Source organism: Macrobrachium nipponense, chromosome 4 (genome assembly GCF_015104395.2).
Source record: "Macrobrachium nipponense isolate FS-2020 chromosome 4, ASM1510439v2, whole genome shotgun sequence".
Lineage (NCBI taxonomy): Eukaryota > Metazoa > Arthropoda > Malacostraca > Decapoda > Palaemonidae > Macrobrachium > Macrobrachium nipponense.
The window spans coordinates 146,877,821-146,893,866 of record NC_061100.1 but is presented as its reverse complement, the minus strand read 5'-3'; the positions used below and the strand labels follow the sequence as shown (position 1 = coordinate 146,893,866).

Below are 16,046 nucleotides of genomic sequence, written 5' to 3'. Positions count from 1 at the left end.
CGCAAACAAGAATCTAGGCACATACACATGCGCACATGATTTCTCCTCATAGCTGAAGCCATTTCATTGGCTTATTGAAAGCTGCGTTAACTATGTTATTCATTATTCATTTGCATATTGAATTACTGGGGTTTCGCCTTGCCTTCACTGTCGGTGATATTAGTAGCTAATATTAAATGTTTACATTTTTTTGGCAAGCAGTCGGTCGACTCTGACGTCAGTATACGTGTATGTATACACACACACAGATGCACACACACACACATATATATATAAAGGCTACAGGAAAAATGAAAGAAAAACGTAGTCAACTCTTTCGTGTTGTTTCCAACACATTTTCGAGGTACCTCGAAAATAAGCTGGATATAACACGCAAGCGCTTGGTATTTCTCTTTTTTTACTTCACCTGTGGCCTTAGCTGAATTTACTGTCACACGCTATTAAGTGATATTTATATAATATATTGATACTATATATATATATATAAGATATATATATATATATATATAAGCGATAACAAAGCGAATAATAGAACAGAGAAATTCTAACCGAGCTCTTTCGTCTTTTAGTGAGACATTGTCGATTTTGTGCCTCAAGAATGTCCTCATTAAAGGACGAAAGCGCTCGGTTAGAATTTCTGCCTATTATTTTTCCTGTGGTATTCGCTTTTATTATGAAATCACGTGAATCTACTGTGATTTTCAATATATATATATATATATATATATATATATATATATATATATATATAATATATACAGGAAAAATAATAGACAGAAATTCTAACCGAGCTCTTTCGTCTTTTAGAGACATTGTCGATTTTGTGCCTCAAGAATGTCTCATTAAAGGACGAAAGCGCTCGGTTAGAATTTCTGCCTATTATTTTTCCTGTGGTATTCGCTTTTATTATGAAATCACGTGAATCTACTGTGATTTTCAATATATATATATATATATATATATATATATATATATATATATATATATATGTGCCAATTAAATGACTAGGGTTATGGAGAGAACTGAGCGTTGTCTACATGACAAGAAGCTTAACAAAAAGTCATTTTCCAAAAGTAAGGAAAGTGCAAGAAACCTGATGGCCAGTAAGTCTGCAGGATATAGATCACTGCCAAAGAATCATGAGAGGGATCTGAGTCACAAATGAAGGTGAATAAATGAGTAGGTGTATCAAGAGAGGATTAGAGAAAATATTCAAGAATTCAATGTGTTTTTGAATAAAAGGGATAAGCCGCTACAACATGAGCATATCGTAGCATAAGCATATGAAGTAATGATATTTAACGGCTGGGCAGAGGACACAAATATAAATTTTTTTTTGAAATAATAAAAATGCATAACACCGCAATACCTTTGCATAAACATTTGGCAAATCTAAGTGCTAATGCGGTCTGAACACGTTGAGGGAATAGAAGAAAAAGGTTATAATTCTGTGGATCATATCATTTGGCCGCAAGTGACTAAAAATCCCTTATTTGAACCTATACTTGAACCCTCTTGGTTGCAGATGTCAGGGAGTAATGCAAGCCACCGATGATGAATAATGCGGGGATTCTACGGCCATGAAGGAATAAATCATGAAACTTGGGCTCAAGGCAAAGCCAAACACTGGGCATTTTCAGTCATTCAACTCTCCAGACAGTGAAAAGAGTGAGTTGGAGTGGTTGAACAGCAAGGCAAAGAGATTCAGAAAATAAATGAGATTAGATACCAAAATGTGAGGAAGTGATACGAGTGATTCGAGAAGTAGAACAGCAAGATGTAAGGAAGGAGGTGGGACAGCTAAGGACCGAAAGGATGCTGAGTAATGCTTACGGTTCACTGCGCAGGGATCACTGGCTGCACTACCGCTTTACGAGAATCTATGAATTACAAAATAAACGGAACCACACATATACATATATCCATTTACAGTAAAAACTGTAAATGGACGCATGCATACATTCATGCATACATGCATAGAAGGTATCATGACAGAGTTGAACCGACATAAAAGTGACGGGCAGCCCCTTTGCGAATTTCTCACTTACACTTGAGCGGCCACAGCCAGCCCTTCCTGAGATATTCCTCGATGTGGAATAAGCCGTAAGAGAGCGCGTGCAAGTCCCTCTTGCAGTCCGGGTTGGCCTTCTTCAAATTCGGGAGGTAGAAGTTGAGGAAGTTGGCGTAATACTGAAGTGAAATCTGCATGCCGGCATTTCTCGAAGATGGCGGATGCTTGGGGCTGGTCCTGGCCGACTCCGTCCTGCTTGGGAGATCAGAGATGCGGATTAGCCTTTCACAGAATATTGGGTGACGTATAGAGAGAGAGAGAGAGAGAGAGAGAGAGAGAGAGAGAGAACTCGATCGTAACCCGACCTAATATCATGTAGTAATGATACAATACTTTAATATCGTTGAAAGAACACTGAAATAGAGAGAGAGAGAGAGAGAGAGAGAGAGAGAGAGAGTATACTTTATGCTAAAGCACCTAAACAGTAATTTAAAATCGCACAACTTGAAGAGAGAGAGAGAGAGAGAGAGAGAGAGAGAGAGAGAGAGAGAGAGAGAGAGAGAGAGAGAGAGAGAATATTACTTCATGCTAAAGAACTTAAGGACTAAATTAAAATCGCAAAGATTAGAGAGAGAGAGAGAGAGAGAGAGAGAGAGAGAGAGAGAGAGAGAGAGAGAGAGTATACTTTATGCTAAAGCATTTAAAGACTGGATTCAAATCGCAGAGATTCTTTTCACTTCGACCCTCATTACCTATAATTCCTGGCAGGGTTTCAAAAGCTGTATAGAGCCAGACCTTTACACACCTTAATCTCAAAAGGTTTTCCATTAGGAAATTTTTGCTTTGCTTGACATTCCTCAAGGCTCCACACACATACACACACACACGCAGACACACGCACACACACACACACTCACGCTCACTCACACAGACCCTAGATCCGCAATGCGTCAGGAATGTTCATAAAAGGCAATGAAATAATATGCCATCGATTTCGGGGAGACCTAGGGTCAGTCTGCACGGTCATGATAATCATGTGCGGTGTCAATGTGATTCATCGGTTTCATGTGAAGGCAGTGAACGCCCAGTGTTACGAGCTTATGTGAGGTTCACGCGAATGTTTATGGTGCCGGATACCTTTATGCGGTCGGCCGGAAGGGAAAAATGACTCTTCAACATTTCCATGTGAAGCACGTAAATCTTCATATTCACATGGATATATATGTGCACTATTTTGAAAACTTGTCTACCTATCGTTCTAATCTATCCATACATACATATACATAACGTATACATACATACATGTACATATACATATAATATATATATATATATATATATATATAATATATATATATATATATATATATATATATATATATATATATATATATATATATATATATATATATATATAAGTATAAAAGGCCCATTAAAACACTCCGGTTTAAACCTAAGGACTATATTTCGGTGGACTGCCTCCCACCCTTATGAAGTAGTCAGTCCACCGATATATAGTCCTTAGCTTTAAACCAGAGTGTTTTAATGAGCCTTTTATACTTGAGACGTATCTTGTTATAACAATGGAATATATTTACATATATTTTATACTTGAGACATATCCTGTTTATAACAAAGGAATATATTTACATATATATATATATGACTGGTAAAGGTGTTCTTGTAACAACAGAATTCCATCTAATAAAAGGAGCGAGCCCAATAAAAACACCAAAATGTCAGAGAGGCAAAAGTACTATATTTCAGAGACTGCTGTCTCTCTCTTCAGGTTTATATGAATGAGAAAAGTTTACAGAAAAGGTAGGTATTATACCAAGAGATTCGTCCACAAGTAAGCCAATTTAGGTCACCCCCCGCTGATAATCTTCCTTTAATCTTCTTAAGCGTTGGTTGAATGAACACTGCGTCGACGATGTCTGATGTCCAATTCCCTTTTGAGATGTTCATTACCTGCTTCTCTTATTAAGGAAGGCCGATTCCATCATTTGGACCTCTTGTCCGGCAGTTGCTGCTATAAATTACACGTGACATATTCCAGTTTTATTCTATGGTTATGTTCATTTATATGATTGAAAATAGCCGAGTTCTGTTGTCCATACCTAACTGACCGTTTGTGTTGTATTAATCTCTGGGGAAGTGATTTACCTGTAAATCCGATGTAAGATTGGTCACAGTCCAGAGCCTTTCGAATTTGTTCCCCAGATTTCCTGGAAAAAGAATTTGAACTAATTCGCAAGCAACTCTCATCTTTAAAGTATCCTGACCATATAATTGAGAAAGCCAATTCAAAAAAGAACACGTAATTTTCTACCGACCCCCTAAAGACAAGACCAGAGACACACCCAACAATAAAATAAAAATTCCCCACCTGGAGACGATTAAGAGAGTAACTCACACCCTTGGGAAATCCAACCCTTTGCATTTACCTACCCAAATACCTTAGCCAAATCCCTGATTAACGTCCAACAAAAGACATCGCCCAAAGGACTCGGGGGGGTATATGAGATCCCATGCCAGGACTGTGACCAATCTTACATCGGATTTACAGGTAAATCACTTCCCCAGAGATTAATACAACACAAACGGTCAGTTAGGTATGGACAACAGAACTCGGCTATTTTCATCATATAAATGAACATAACCATAGAATAAACTGGAATATGTCACGTGTAATTTATAGCAGCAACTGCCGGTACAAGAGTCAAATGATGGAATCGGCCTTAATAAAAGAGAATCAGGTAATGAACATCTCAAAAGGGAATTGGACATCAGACATCGTCGACGCAGTGTTCATTCAACCAACGCTTAAGAAGATTAAAGGTGAAGATTATCACGGGGGTGACCTAAATTGGCTGTTACTTGTGGACGAATCTCTTGGTATAAATACCACCTTTTCTGTAAACTTTTCTCATTCATATACCTGAAGAGAGAGACAGCAGTCTCTGAAATATAGTACACTTTTCCTCTACATTTGGTGTTTTTTATGGCTCCTTTTATTAATTAGATATTTATCTATGGATATATAGTATATATATATATATATATATATATATATATATATATATATATATATTACTATGAATACATGCATACATATATACATACTATATATATGTATATATATATATATATATATATATATATATATATATATATACTATATATATTACGGTAAGAGAAGAAAGAAATGTTGTAATGCATATGTATTTCACGAAAGCTCATCGAACGTCCACCATCTTTTAAGGACACGTATACGAGTATATGATCTAAAAATGTATTTGTAAGTTTTAGCTAAATTTCGAAGGACGCAGGCAAACAGCAAGTGAATTATAATTGTAATGAAAACTGAGAAATAATTAATATCATAACATGAACAAGCAGATGATGCCGTTTTAATAAGCACATCTAAGGAAAAATGACAAACCTTGATGAAGCAGATGTCTAGAGAAACTGAACCTTGGACAGATCTCTAGAAGAGAGTATGCACAAAGGCTAACTGAGGCAGTCTCTTTATATTCATTAACAGGTGATCTCCAAAACAGACTCTCCAAAGATAAAACGTTAATAACATTTAAAAAACACACATCACGCCGGCTGAATAAAATCAGGACATTAAAAGGAATGGAAGTGCATATAAAAGTAAAATTAATTGTGAGTGTGCATTGCTACATGGATACCAATCTTGGTGAGACGATAAAAAAGTCTAGTCGCTGGAACGACCCGTGGGAGAATAGTAGGTGGTAGAACCAGCTGGGCTCCAGTGGAAACCAGAGGTGTTGTTAAAACCAAGATACATATATATATATATATATATATATATATATATATATATATATATATATATATATATATAATATATTTATATATATATACATATTTATATATATATATATATATATATATATATATATATATATATATATATATCATGTGTGCCAGTATATACTAAAGCCTTAAAACATAAGTTAGTTGCAACTGAAAAGAATAATGACGGGAATAACACTAAGAGACAGAAAAAGAGCAACATGGATACGAGAGCAAACTAAACTGGAGGATATTTAAACAACAAGTAAGAAAAAGAAATGGGCGTGGGCAGGACATATAATGAGAATGTCAGATAATAGATGGACGAAAAGAATGACAGAATGGGTTCTTAGAGATTGCAAACGAAGCGGGGGAAGGAAGAGAAGGCGATGGATTGACGAACTAAGAAAATTTGCTGGTATAGAATGGCATAGAAAGATCATAAACAGACGAGAGTGGAAGGACATGTCTGAGGCCTTTGTCCGGCAGTGAACTAACAACGGCTGATGATGATTATATATATATATATATATATATATATATATATATATATATATATATATATATATATATATATATGCAATGTGAACCACCATTGGTAAGTATGCACGTATGCCTTCTCGCTTATGTGAACAGACGAATGAACAAAAATACCAATAAACTCGAAGAAGGTCATAAAGAATAGACAGACATATGAATAGTCGATAGAAATATGAGAAGACAAACTTTAGCATTTTTCACAAAATAAACTATTATCCTATCATGAAATTATTTCTGTGTAGCATAACTTCATCAGCTGTACTCATCACTTCGCTATTGATTCTATTCCAGTCTTCCCGTACTGACTGAATGTCTTATCATTATCATTATTATTATGACTCTGTTATTTTCCATACTTACTGTTTCCCCGATAGTTCTGTCACACAACTCCGGTACGGCCATGATATAAGATAAATTATTATCAGTTGGCAAGTTACATATTAAACTCTCTGGTGTTTTTTCTTTTTTTTCCTTAATGTTTAGATATATACACACATGTATTAAATATTTACATACATGAATAAATAGATAAATATATACATACATATGTGTGTGTATATATGTATACATACATATATATATATATATAGATATATATATATATATGATATATATATATATATATATATATATATATATGAGCTGATTCAATACAGTTTGAATATGCCTTTTCCGTGATACTCTGAAGTCCCATGAAACCGTTAAAAGTGATACTGTGTGTATGTGTAACAAAAACAAGTCAACTGCCAAAGACGTTACAAGTTGGCGTGGCTTGGGCATTTCAAAAGTGCCACACATCTCTATATCCCTTCTTGATTGGCCCTTGTGTCTTAGGAGCCAGAATAACCAATCAGCTTCTTGCATAACAGCGCTGTGTGTAGGGGGCATTTGAAACAGGCCGCACCATCGGTCAGATCAGTTCGTTAGCGGGTCCCATACAGCACAGACAAACTGGGTCGAGAGTGCCCAGTGCCCCCGCAACAGTCTAACTGCCGTCCGGTTGTGCACTAGTATAGTGTTGTGTGTGTGTGTGGGAGGTGTGGGAGGTCTCGCTCGCGTTTCTTCACAGAAAAGAAGGGTTTTTCGCCCTTGGTGATTATACCTCCTATAGTAAGCAATGTGTTAATAGTGTCTCCACGTAATACCTGGCATGTAAGCCAGAGAGTGTTGTGCAACTGCAGATATACTAATATTCTTTCTGCTCCATTCAGTGCCTTAAAAATCTTTCAAATCACAGCTACTCGAGGCCTATTGGTCCTGGGAAATGGGTAAAAGAATGCAGTATAGGTGTTAGTGCTTGACCCCTCCCTTACCACAAAAATGTCACCCGACCAACCTCCAACCGTTGCGCAAGTGACCCTGGCACCCACCAGTGCCTGTGCCCCACACACAAGTTCCGTACTTGCGAACGATTGTCTTTACTATATACAATACCAATCGAACCGTTCCGACGTCGAGTCCGCTATAAAATCTGTCAGTGATGCCTTCTCCGATGAGGAAATCAACGTTGCATATACGAAATGCAAAGATCTGATACCAGAGAGCATTCTCAAGGAGCGATCCGCTAAGAACTTATCCTCTCACAAGAAAATATCGTATATCACTAAGTGGCTAAGGACCAGCTCGGTGGAAATCTACGCCGATGACCCTTACAATCTGCCTCCAAAGGGGCCTGCTGACCTAAGCCTATCTGCGGTGTACCACACGGCAGAAACTGCCTTCCAAACAGCAAAATCTCTCAGAAATAATTGGAAAAAACTCAGAAAAAAATTGAGGAGACAAATGATAAATTATCAAGAATCTGGGACGTGATCAAAGGACTACAGGAATCCCAAAACAGTCTTAAAACGGTGGAAACAAATAACCTCACACGGATCTGGGATGCGATCAAAGGAGTGCAGGGATTGATAGACAATCGCACAGATAGCCACCAAATCCTACAAATGTGGCATCCAGTTTTTCCTTGGCTCCCAGCAACATGGAAGTCTCCTATAGACTGTTCCGAGGGGACTGTTGGTCTCCCAACCTCTTCTCCCTCCCCAGTGCCTCCGGTGGAAGATATATCTCTGGTGACGATTACTAGCTCTCGTAATCCTCCCCACCCTATCTCTCCCCCCAACCTCCCATCGTAGATGCAGATGAAAGTGATCAGGAGGGGTCTGGCGGCTGGCAGATACAAACAAGCAGAAAGAAGAGAAGAACCTCTCGTTTGGCCCGGGACCGGAGCCCAACATTCGTGTTTCACCTCGCCCAACACCTGAGAAGAGATGTCACGCAGTAATTCACAATCTGCGCTCATCCCATGCAGGCTTAAACATAAAGTGGCTTACAGGATTACCTGCCTATATCAATACCTCGACGTTCTTAAAGGCGAGAATTTCGGTCCTAATATATTAGTTTCAAGATATAAATTATTCCGGGATCAACCACACCCCGGGGAACTAAGGGGTGGTTGATCATTTCCACCGCAAGTGCCAGTCAACCCCCCAACGGCGAGTGACTGCTCACTCCCCCTAGCTAACCCCCCATCCACCCAAATGATCAGGGCATTCATCTCCCATCTTCGTGAGTAGCCATGGATGCATTAAACATAATCTCTTGGAATATTTTTGGCCTCAAGCGGAACATTCCTCTCCTAATCATGTTCTGCAAAAACTTCAAAGGAATCATTGCATTGCAAGAAACGCTCCTCTGGCCACATGACCTTGCCATCTGCGAATCAATTGATGAAGACTTCAGAACCTTCTCGACTTCATCGATGCAAGTTACAGATCAAATCATAGCCGGTCGCCCGAAAGGGGGCCTTTCTTTCCTGTGGCACAAATCGTTAGACAATATGATAAAGTTCCATTGAGGAGTGAGAGATGTGTATTTCTGGTGATAGAAGTTCAATCTCGACGTGGTTCGGAAGTCACGTAAAGCCGTTGGTCCCGTTGCTGAATAACCACTGGTTCCATGCAACGTAAAAACACCATACAAACAAACAATATGATAAAGGTGATGACCTACAGGAGTGACAGATTGCTGGGGCTTCAAGTGACAGTAGGGAACTCTAAAATCCTGATTAGTAATGTTTATATGCCATGGGAAAATAACAATAATTTTGATCATTACTGCATTATCCTAGGGGAGTTACACAGTATTATTCATGATTCTCCTGCTGATCATATTTGTATAATCGGGGACCTTAATTCTCACCCCACAAAACAATTTTATAATGAACTTACTTGCTTCTGTCAAACTCATGCTCTCCAAATTAGCGATGTAATGCTCCTCCCTCCCTCCTCCTATTCATATGTACATAATAGAGCGGACGCTATTACAACCTCCTGGCTGGACCACTGCATCACATATCCACAACTTCATGATTCTATTATGACCTGCAATATTCGCTATGATCTTGCAATGGGCTGCGATCACATCCCATTACAGGTGTCATTCAGTACCCCATCCCTCCCTACCGTGAACCCCCTAACTGTTCGCCCACCAGCAGTAAACTGGGATTTTAAAAACCAACGGAAAACTAGATACTTTAGGGTGACCACGGAAACCAGGTTGCAGTCAATAGTTCAACCGGCAGACGCCTTACTTTGTACTAAGACAAATTGTAGAAATGACCACCACAGGAGGGATCTGAATGAATTCTATTCAAACATAATCTCCGCTATGCTTGCTTCAGGCAGGACTGCCTACAGATTTCGTCAAGGTAATTCTCGTAATATACCTGGATGGAATGACTTGGTTAAAGGTCTGTATACATACTCACGAGAAATGTTTTTACTGTGGAGGCAGAATGGTAGCCCAAAGGAAGGGCACACTGCATTACTAATGAGGCAGGCGAGAGCGCAGTTCAAACTTGCTCTTAAGCACTGCAGGTTAAATGAAAAACAACTAAGAGCCGATGCAAAGTCTAGAAATTTAGAATCTGGTGATTATCCTCGTCTTTGGAAAGATATCCAGTCCTTAAATCCCAAAACTAAAAAGCTATCACAGAGAGTAGGGGAAGCAGTCGGAGACGAAGCTATCGCAAGTATGTGGGGTGATCACTTCAACAATATCCTGAATTGCATAAATGATCAAGATTCCCGAAGGGATGTAGATAACCTCCTTACTGACAACATTCAATTTCATTTTGCAGACCGTATTACGCCAGGTATCATCAGCGATGCCATAAACAGCCTTCCTAATCAAATTCTGCCATCCGATAATCTACATTTTACTAGCTGCCCTATTCAATGCGTGCATAATTCACTGGTTTATTCCAGACTCCCTACTCTTAGTTCATTTGATACCAGTAATCAAAAACAAGCTAAAGGATGCACCTGACCCTGGCAACTACCGGCTGATTGCAATCACAACGATCCCATCAAAGATACTTGAGTCTGTTCTTCTAGTGAGACTTCTCCCCTTTCTACACTCCACTGACAACCAGTTCAGGTTTAAAGCAAACCACTCAACCGACACCTGCATCTACATACTGAAAGAATTGCTGAATTACTACCTATCATCAGCCTCTCCTGTTTTCCTTTGTTTTGTAGATGTGAGAAAAGCATTTGACAAAATAAACTACCTGAAGCTCTTCCTGAAGCTGTATAAAAGGGGCACACCCCTGTATCTAATTGGCATTTTGCATTGCTGGTTCTCCACACAGCAATTCTGTGTCAAATGGGGTAACGTATTATCTTACACCTTCGGCTCCCTAAACGGGCTTCGGCAAGGGGGCATTATCTCTCCATACCTGTTTAATACATACACAGATGCCTTGAATGTCAAACTGAACTCACTCCCAATCGGATGCACCATCAGTGAAACAACTATAAACAACCTCTGTTACGCCGACGATATGGTTCTGATTTCCCCATCAGTGCAAGGTCTCCAACGACTCATCGACACTTGCCGCCAATATGCAGAGGAATTTGATACAATCTACAACGAAACCAAGACCCAGTGCATGTCACTGCTCCCGAGATCGCTAAGCATATTGCAGAATCACAAATTTTCCTCGCAAACCATCGGCTGGAATTTGTGCACGAATTTCCGTATTTGGGCCACATTATCACCGACGACCTAAAAGATAGGGCAGACATTGAACAGAGGCGTCGTAAACTATGTGTCACCGAGACGTGAAACTGCTGCTCTTCCGCTTGTACTGCTACAGTATCCATGGGTGTTCCCTCTGGACGAACTATACCCGAGAGACCATGAGACGCATCACTGTTGTGCACAATGACATCCTTAGACGCCTCACAAACACTCCCGCTACCACTCCACCACACAGATGTTAATAGAAAACCACCTGGACAATTTAAAAATCATTGTTAGGCGAACAATGCCCAGTCTGGTAACCCGAGTGAGAAACAGCAGCAACTTGCTCATACAAAGCATCCTAAGGAGTGAAGCAAGAAGAAGATCTAAATTGTGGGAAAGATGGGAAAATGAGGCCTTTGTCCCCTAAAGGACTTAATCTCTGTATTGGCAAGATGTCATCTGCAGTTTTTGTCACTATTACATTTATTGCTGATATTTTAATTTTTCGTTATTACTGTGTTTACTATCAAGTTAAAGTTTTTTTTTTTTTTTTTTTTTTAACATTTAATTTTTGTATTTAGCCCCTGGACCTGACTACTGTAACCACCTAAGGTCTCTAGTTGAAATTTAAGTTATATAATTTGTGCACTAACTGTTATTACTCTCAATGCATATTTTTTTTTCTCACCAATATTATTACTGTTATTACCAGTATTATGATTACTAGCTTTTATGCTACCTCAGCTATTTTGTGGATAAGTGCCGATTATTAATTTTCTTTTTCTTTTTTATCATGTCTCATGTATCTAGATTGTGTATGTTACTGTCTGTATTTTGTATATTCAATGTATATGGCCCTGAGCTGAAATAAAGCATATTATTATCTTATTATTATTATTATTTTTTTGTTCTTTTTTTTTTTTTTTTTTTTTTTTTTATTTTTTTTTTTTTTTTTTTTTTTGCTCTATCACAGTCCTCCAATTCGACTGGGTGGTATTTATAGTGTGGGGCTCCGGGTTGCATCCTGCCTCCTTAGGAAGTCATCACTTTTATATTATATTATTATTATTATTATATTATTATTATTCTATTATTATTATTATTATTATTATTATATAATATAGTTAACGTAATAATTACAGGCCACCTGTGTAGCTAAGAAGAATACACCTGTGTTAAATGTTTCATTGATTATTATTTTTGCATGTCCTACATTGCATGCATGTAAATTTATCTCTCTCCATTTTTTTCCTTCATATCCCGAACCCACAAATGACCGACATCAGGTCATATAATTTTGGTGTCAGTCGTGGGGTCCTGTAAGGTCCTGTGGGGTCTTTTAAGGTCCTGTGGGGTTCCTGAGTTCTGTAAGGTCCTGTGGGGTCTTGCGAGTCTTGTGGGATCATATAAGGTCTTATGAGGTGTCAAACAAACGTTAGTGTTAAATCATTTTTGGCGATAAACAGTGATATGAACTGATATAAACATGGAAACAAGAGAAAGTTCGATGGACGGGGATGACGAGGGAAATATTGAAACAAACGAACTGGATAAAAACAGTTATGCATAAAGCAGTTGGCAGAAAAGTGATGAGCAGTGCTATGAACGGGAATTATAAATCGAGTGGCCCTACGATTTAGAAATGCGCATTGCTAACCAGAAAGACATTGTACAATCACACCATATGATTTCGAAATGCATAGTGCTAAACAGAAAGACAGTGTACAATCACACCATACGATTTCGAAATGCACAGTACTAACCAGAAAGACAGTGTACACTCACACCATACGATTTCGGAATGCATAGTGCTAACTAGAAATACAGTGTACAATCACACCATACGATTTCGAAATGCACAGTGCTAACCAGGAAGACAGTGTACAATCACACCATACGATTTCGAAATGCCTAGCGCTAACCAGAAAGACAGTGTATAATCACACACCCTACGATTTCGAAAAAAAAAACCCAGTGCTAACCAGACAGACAGAGTGCGATTGTAGAAATCGTTAATAAATTACCGCTGTAAGACAGTTTCGCGACCAAATTTAATGACGAATGGGCGAGAGGATAATTCGAATCAGCAGAAGTATTAGCAAAATATTAGAAAAATTCGTTCGAGACAAAGACTATTGTGGGAGAATTCAAAATCGACGGATGCAGCGCCAAATTCAAACGACGGTGGTGCCATGGTGGTGGCACCCGAACACCCTTCGTGACCCCCCAGTACCGACTCGTGTAGCAGACCAAGTAGAGGGGAGTAACGAACGTGTTTGAACGGAGAGATGGCGAGCAGTCCAACCTCACCAGGAAGGACGGAAGTTGGCAGTAGCAGGAGATGGCACAGAGGTAACGCTGGGAAGGTAGTACCCCTGGTTACCCCCAGTGCCGTGCGGGACTTATGCAGTGCCCGGGAACAAGGGACGCCTTGTTGTCTTGTTGTGAGGGAAGGGATGCAAATCCTCACCCTTGAGGAGTGCGGGAGTAGAGAACAACCTGTCCACCCACGAGTCAAGAATGCTGGGACAGCGAGAGGTCGACCAGAGCCTCTCCCCCGTGACCCCATGGGAAGAGGGAAGCCCACTCCTACTTCTGATCGCGACCTATTGAAGAGTAGAGGGATGGTATTAACAAGGTGAATAGTGCAGAAGTTCCCTTACCAACCTCGACCCGTGAAAGAAGTCACGATACCTTCCTAAGGTATGGATAGGATGAAGCGATATTAGAATAAGGAATAGCTGATAGATGTCAGATGACAGCCAGCAACCAGTGAGAGAATCCAGGTACGATGTAAAGAAGATACAAGCAAACTAATAGCGTCAGTAGCGATCGCCGGCACCGCTGCTGGCACTAATAGAGCTGCTGACCTGTGAACAAATTGCATAGAAAACGGGAACATCTCAACCGTAAGGCAGAGAGGGACAGTTACAGGATAGTGTCTTGGGATACTATGGGGATGTGATGAGAGGATACCCTTCACACTCCCGGAGATGGGAGACCCCGCCCCACCTAGAAGCCGTCGTGATAGCTAAAAATTGTCACTGATAGTAATATTAGTATTAGTTTGACTGCACAATGAACGAGTTGTGTAGCCTTTAGTAGTGTAATTAATAGCATGTTGTGTTAGAGAAATGCAGATAGGGAATTTGTAGAAAGTAACGTTATGAAAAAAATGTGTATAAAAGAATAAGAGAGAAAAAAAAGGATGGTTCTTTTAGGCCGTGCTCTGATCACATTTAAAGTATCACGAACGATAATGCATCCCATTTGTCCCCATCGAAGAATTGTAGTTAAGATTGAAAGACGGAATTATTAACGTAAGTTCATTTTATAAATTGTTTGAGTAAAGTAGCGAGACTGATATATTTGCTGAAAGAGTAGTCAGATTTTCATTAGGAAAGAGAATTAATTTTTAAATTTGATGATGAAGTGAGAACAAATTGTTTTTTTTTTTTTTTGATACAGAAATGTCCTAAAAAATGTTAAATTCTCAACGAGATCGTAGGATCGAGCAACTGTTAGAGTTCGACATTGTGGGGATTGATCATAAATTAAAAAAAAAGAGCAATAAGAGTAGCAGACGCTCTTCCCAAGAGTACTGTAACGCACGAGCCAGAGAAAGAAAGGAACTACGACGCATTCAGAGTTACACCTGTGGGTGAACGTGTTGAGCGAGTGCCATGGAAATGTGTATGTGTTGAGTGTATGTGGGTTTGCTGGTGTGTAAGGGAGTTGACTGACAAGTCACAGTTTTCTGAACATGCACGAGATAAATTCTTTATAAAAGAAAGAAAAGAAAATAAAAGATTAACTTGTTGTGCCGCCCTTCCTCCCTCTTCGATAAAGCAAACCATCCACATAATTTGTAGGTGCGTGTAGTTGCCTTGCGTAGCATACCAGCGCGAGTCATGAGTAAATGTGTCCGTCACAAAGTGAACAGAGAATATCATAAAAACATGCTTATGCACTTTTGTTTCATGTCAGTTATTACTGATAAATTGATGTCTAATTTTTTAAACATTTTGTTACAGTTCCAAGCATGTAATGAGTGAGTCTATGTTTATAACTTGATTATTTTTTATTTCATTATTGTTTTTATCCGATTTCAAGTCATATTAAAAACAAATTTCTTAAGAATTTATATTGATGCCAATTATACAGTGTCCAAAATTTCATATCATTGTCAATGCTGTTTATACTTTGTCAGAAATTTATGAACTTCCATCGATGATATGGGAATGTGAGATTATTTAAAAAAAAGGCATTTTTTGTGTGTAATCTTTGAATTTTGATTTTTTATTTTCTTATTTTTGTTGTATTGCAAAAGGAACTCAGTAAGTTTTCATATACATTTACCAAATATCTTATGAGTAAGATATTTGGTATTCTTGATTCATGTTATGTGAATTTTTATTTATGAATTTAACTTTTTTGAGCTGGAGCTGTCACTATCCACTATTTATTATTGATATTATTGAATGTGAACTTAAATTTGTTTTTCTGTAAGACGCATTGTGAGGTGTGAGATTCATTTGTTGTAATTTGTGTTTGTGACACGCCAAATGGCCCTACCTTAATAGTTTTAAATTTTGCGCAAACTGGACGGTACGGCACTCAAAGGCGGTGTGGCACTCAAAGA

General features: G+C 38.7%; 1 protein-coding gene across 2 annotated transcripts in view; it reads right to left on the bottom strand.

Annotated features, from left to right (window-relative positions):
- LOC135211273 (nose resistant to fluoxetine protein 6-like) overlaps positions 1-16,046 on the bottom strand; it is a 69,992-nt gene that overhangs the window by 25,714 nt on the left and 28,232 nt on the right. Inside the window, exon 2 of one of the 2 annotated variants that reach the window (XM_064244587.1) lies at positions 2,049-2,266. In XM_064244587.1, the coding sequence (XP_064100657.1) occupies positions 2,049-2,266 (218 nt within the window). The remainder of the gene's footprint in view (positions 1-2,048; positions 2,267-16,046) is intronic. The other variant, XM_064244588.1, reaches the window with a different exon arrangement.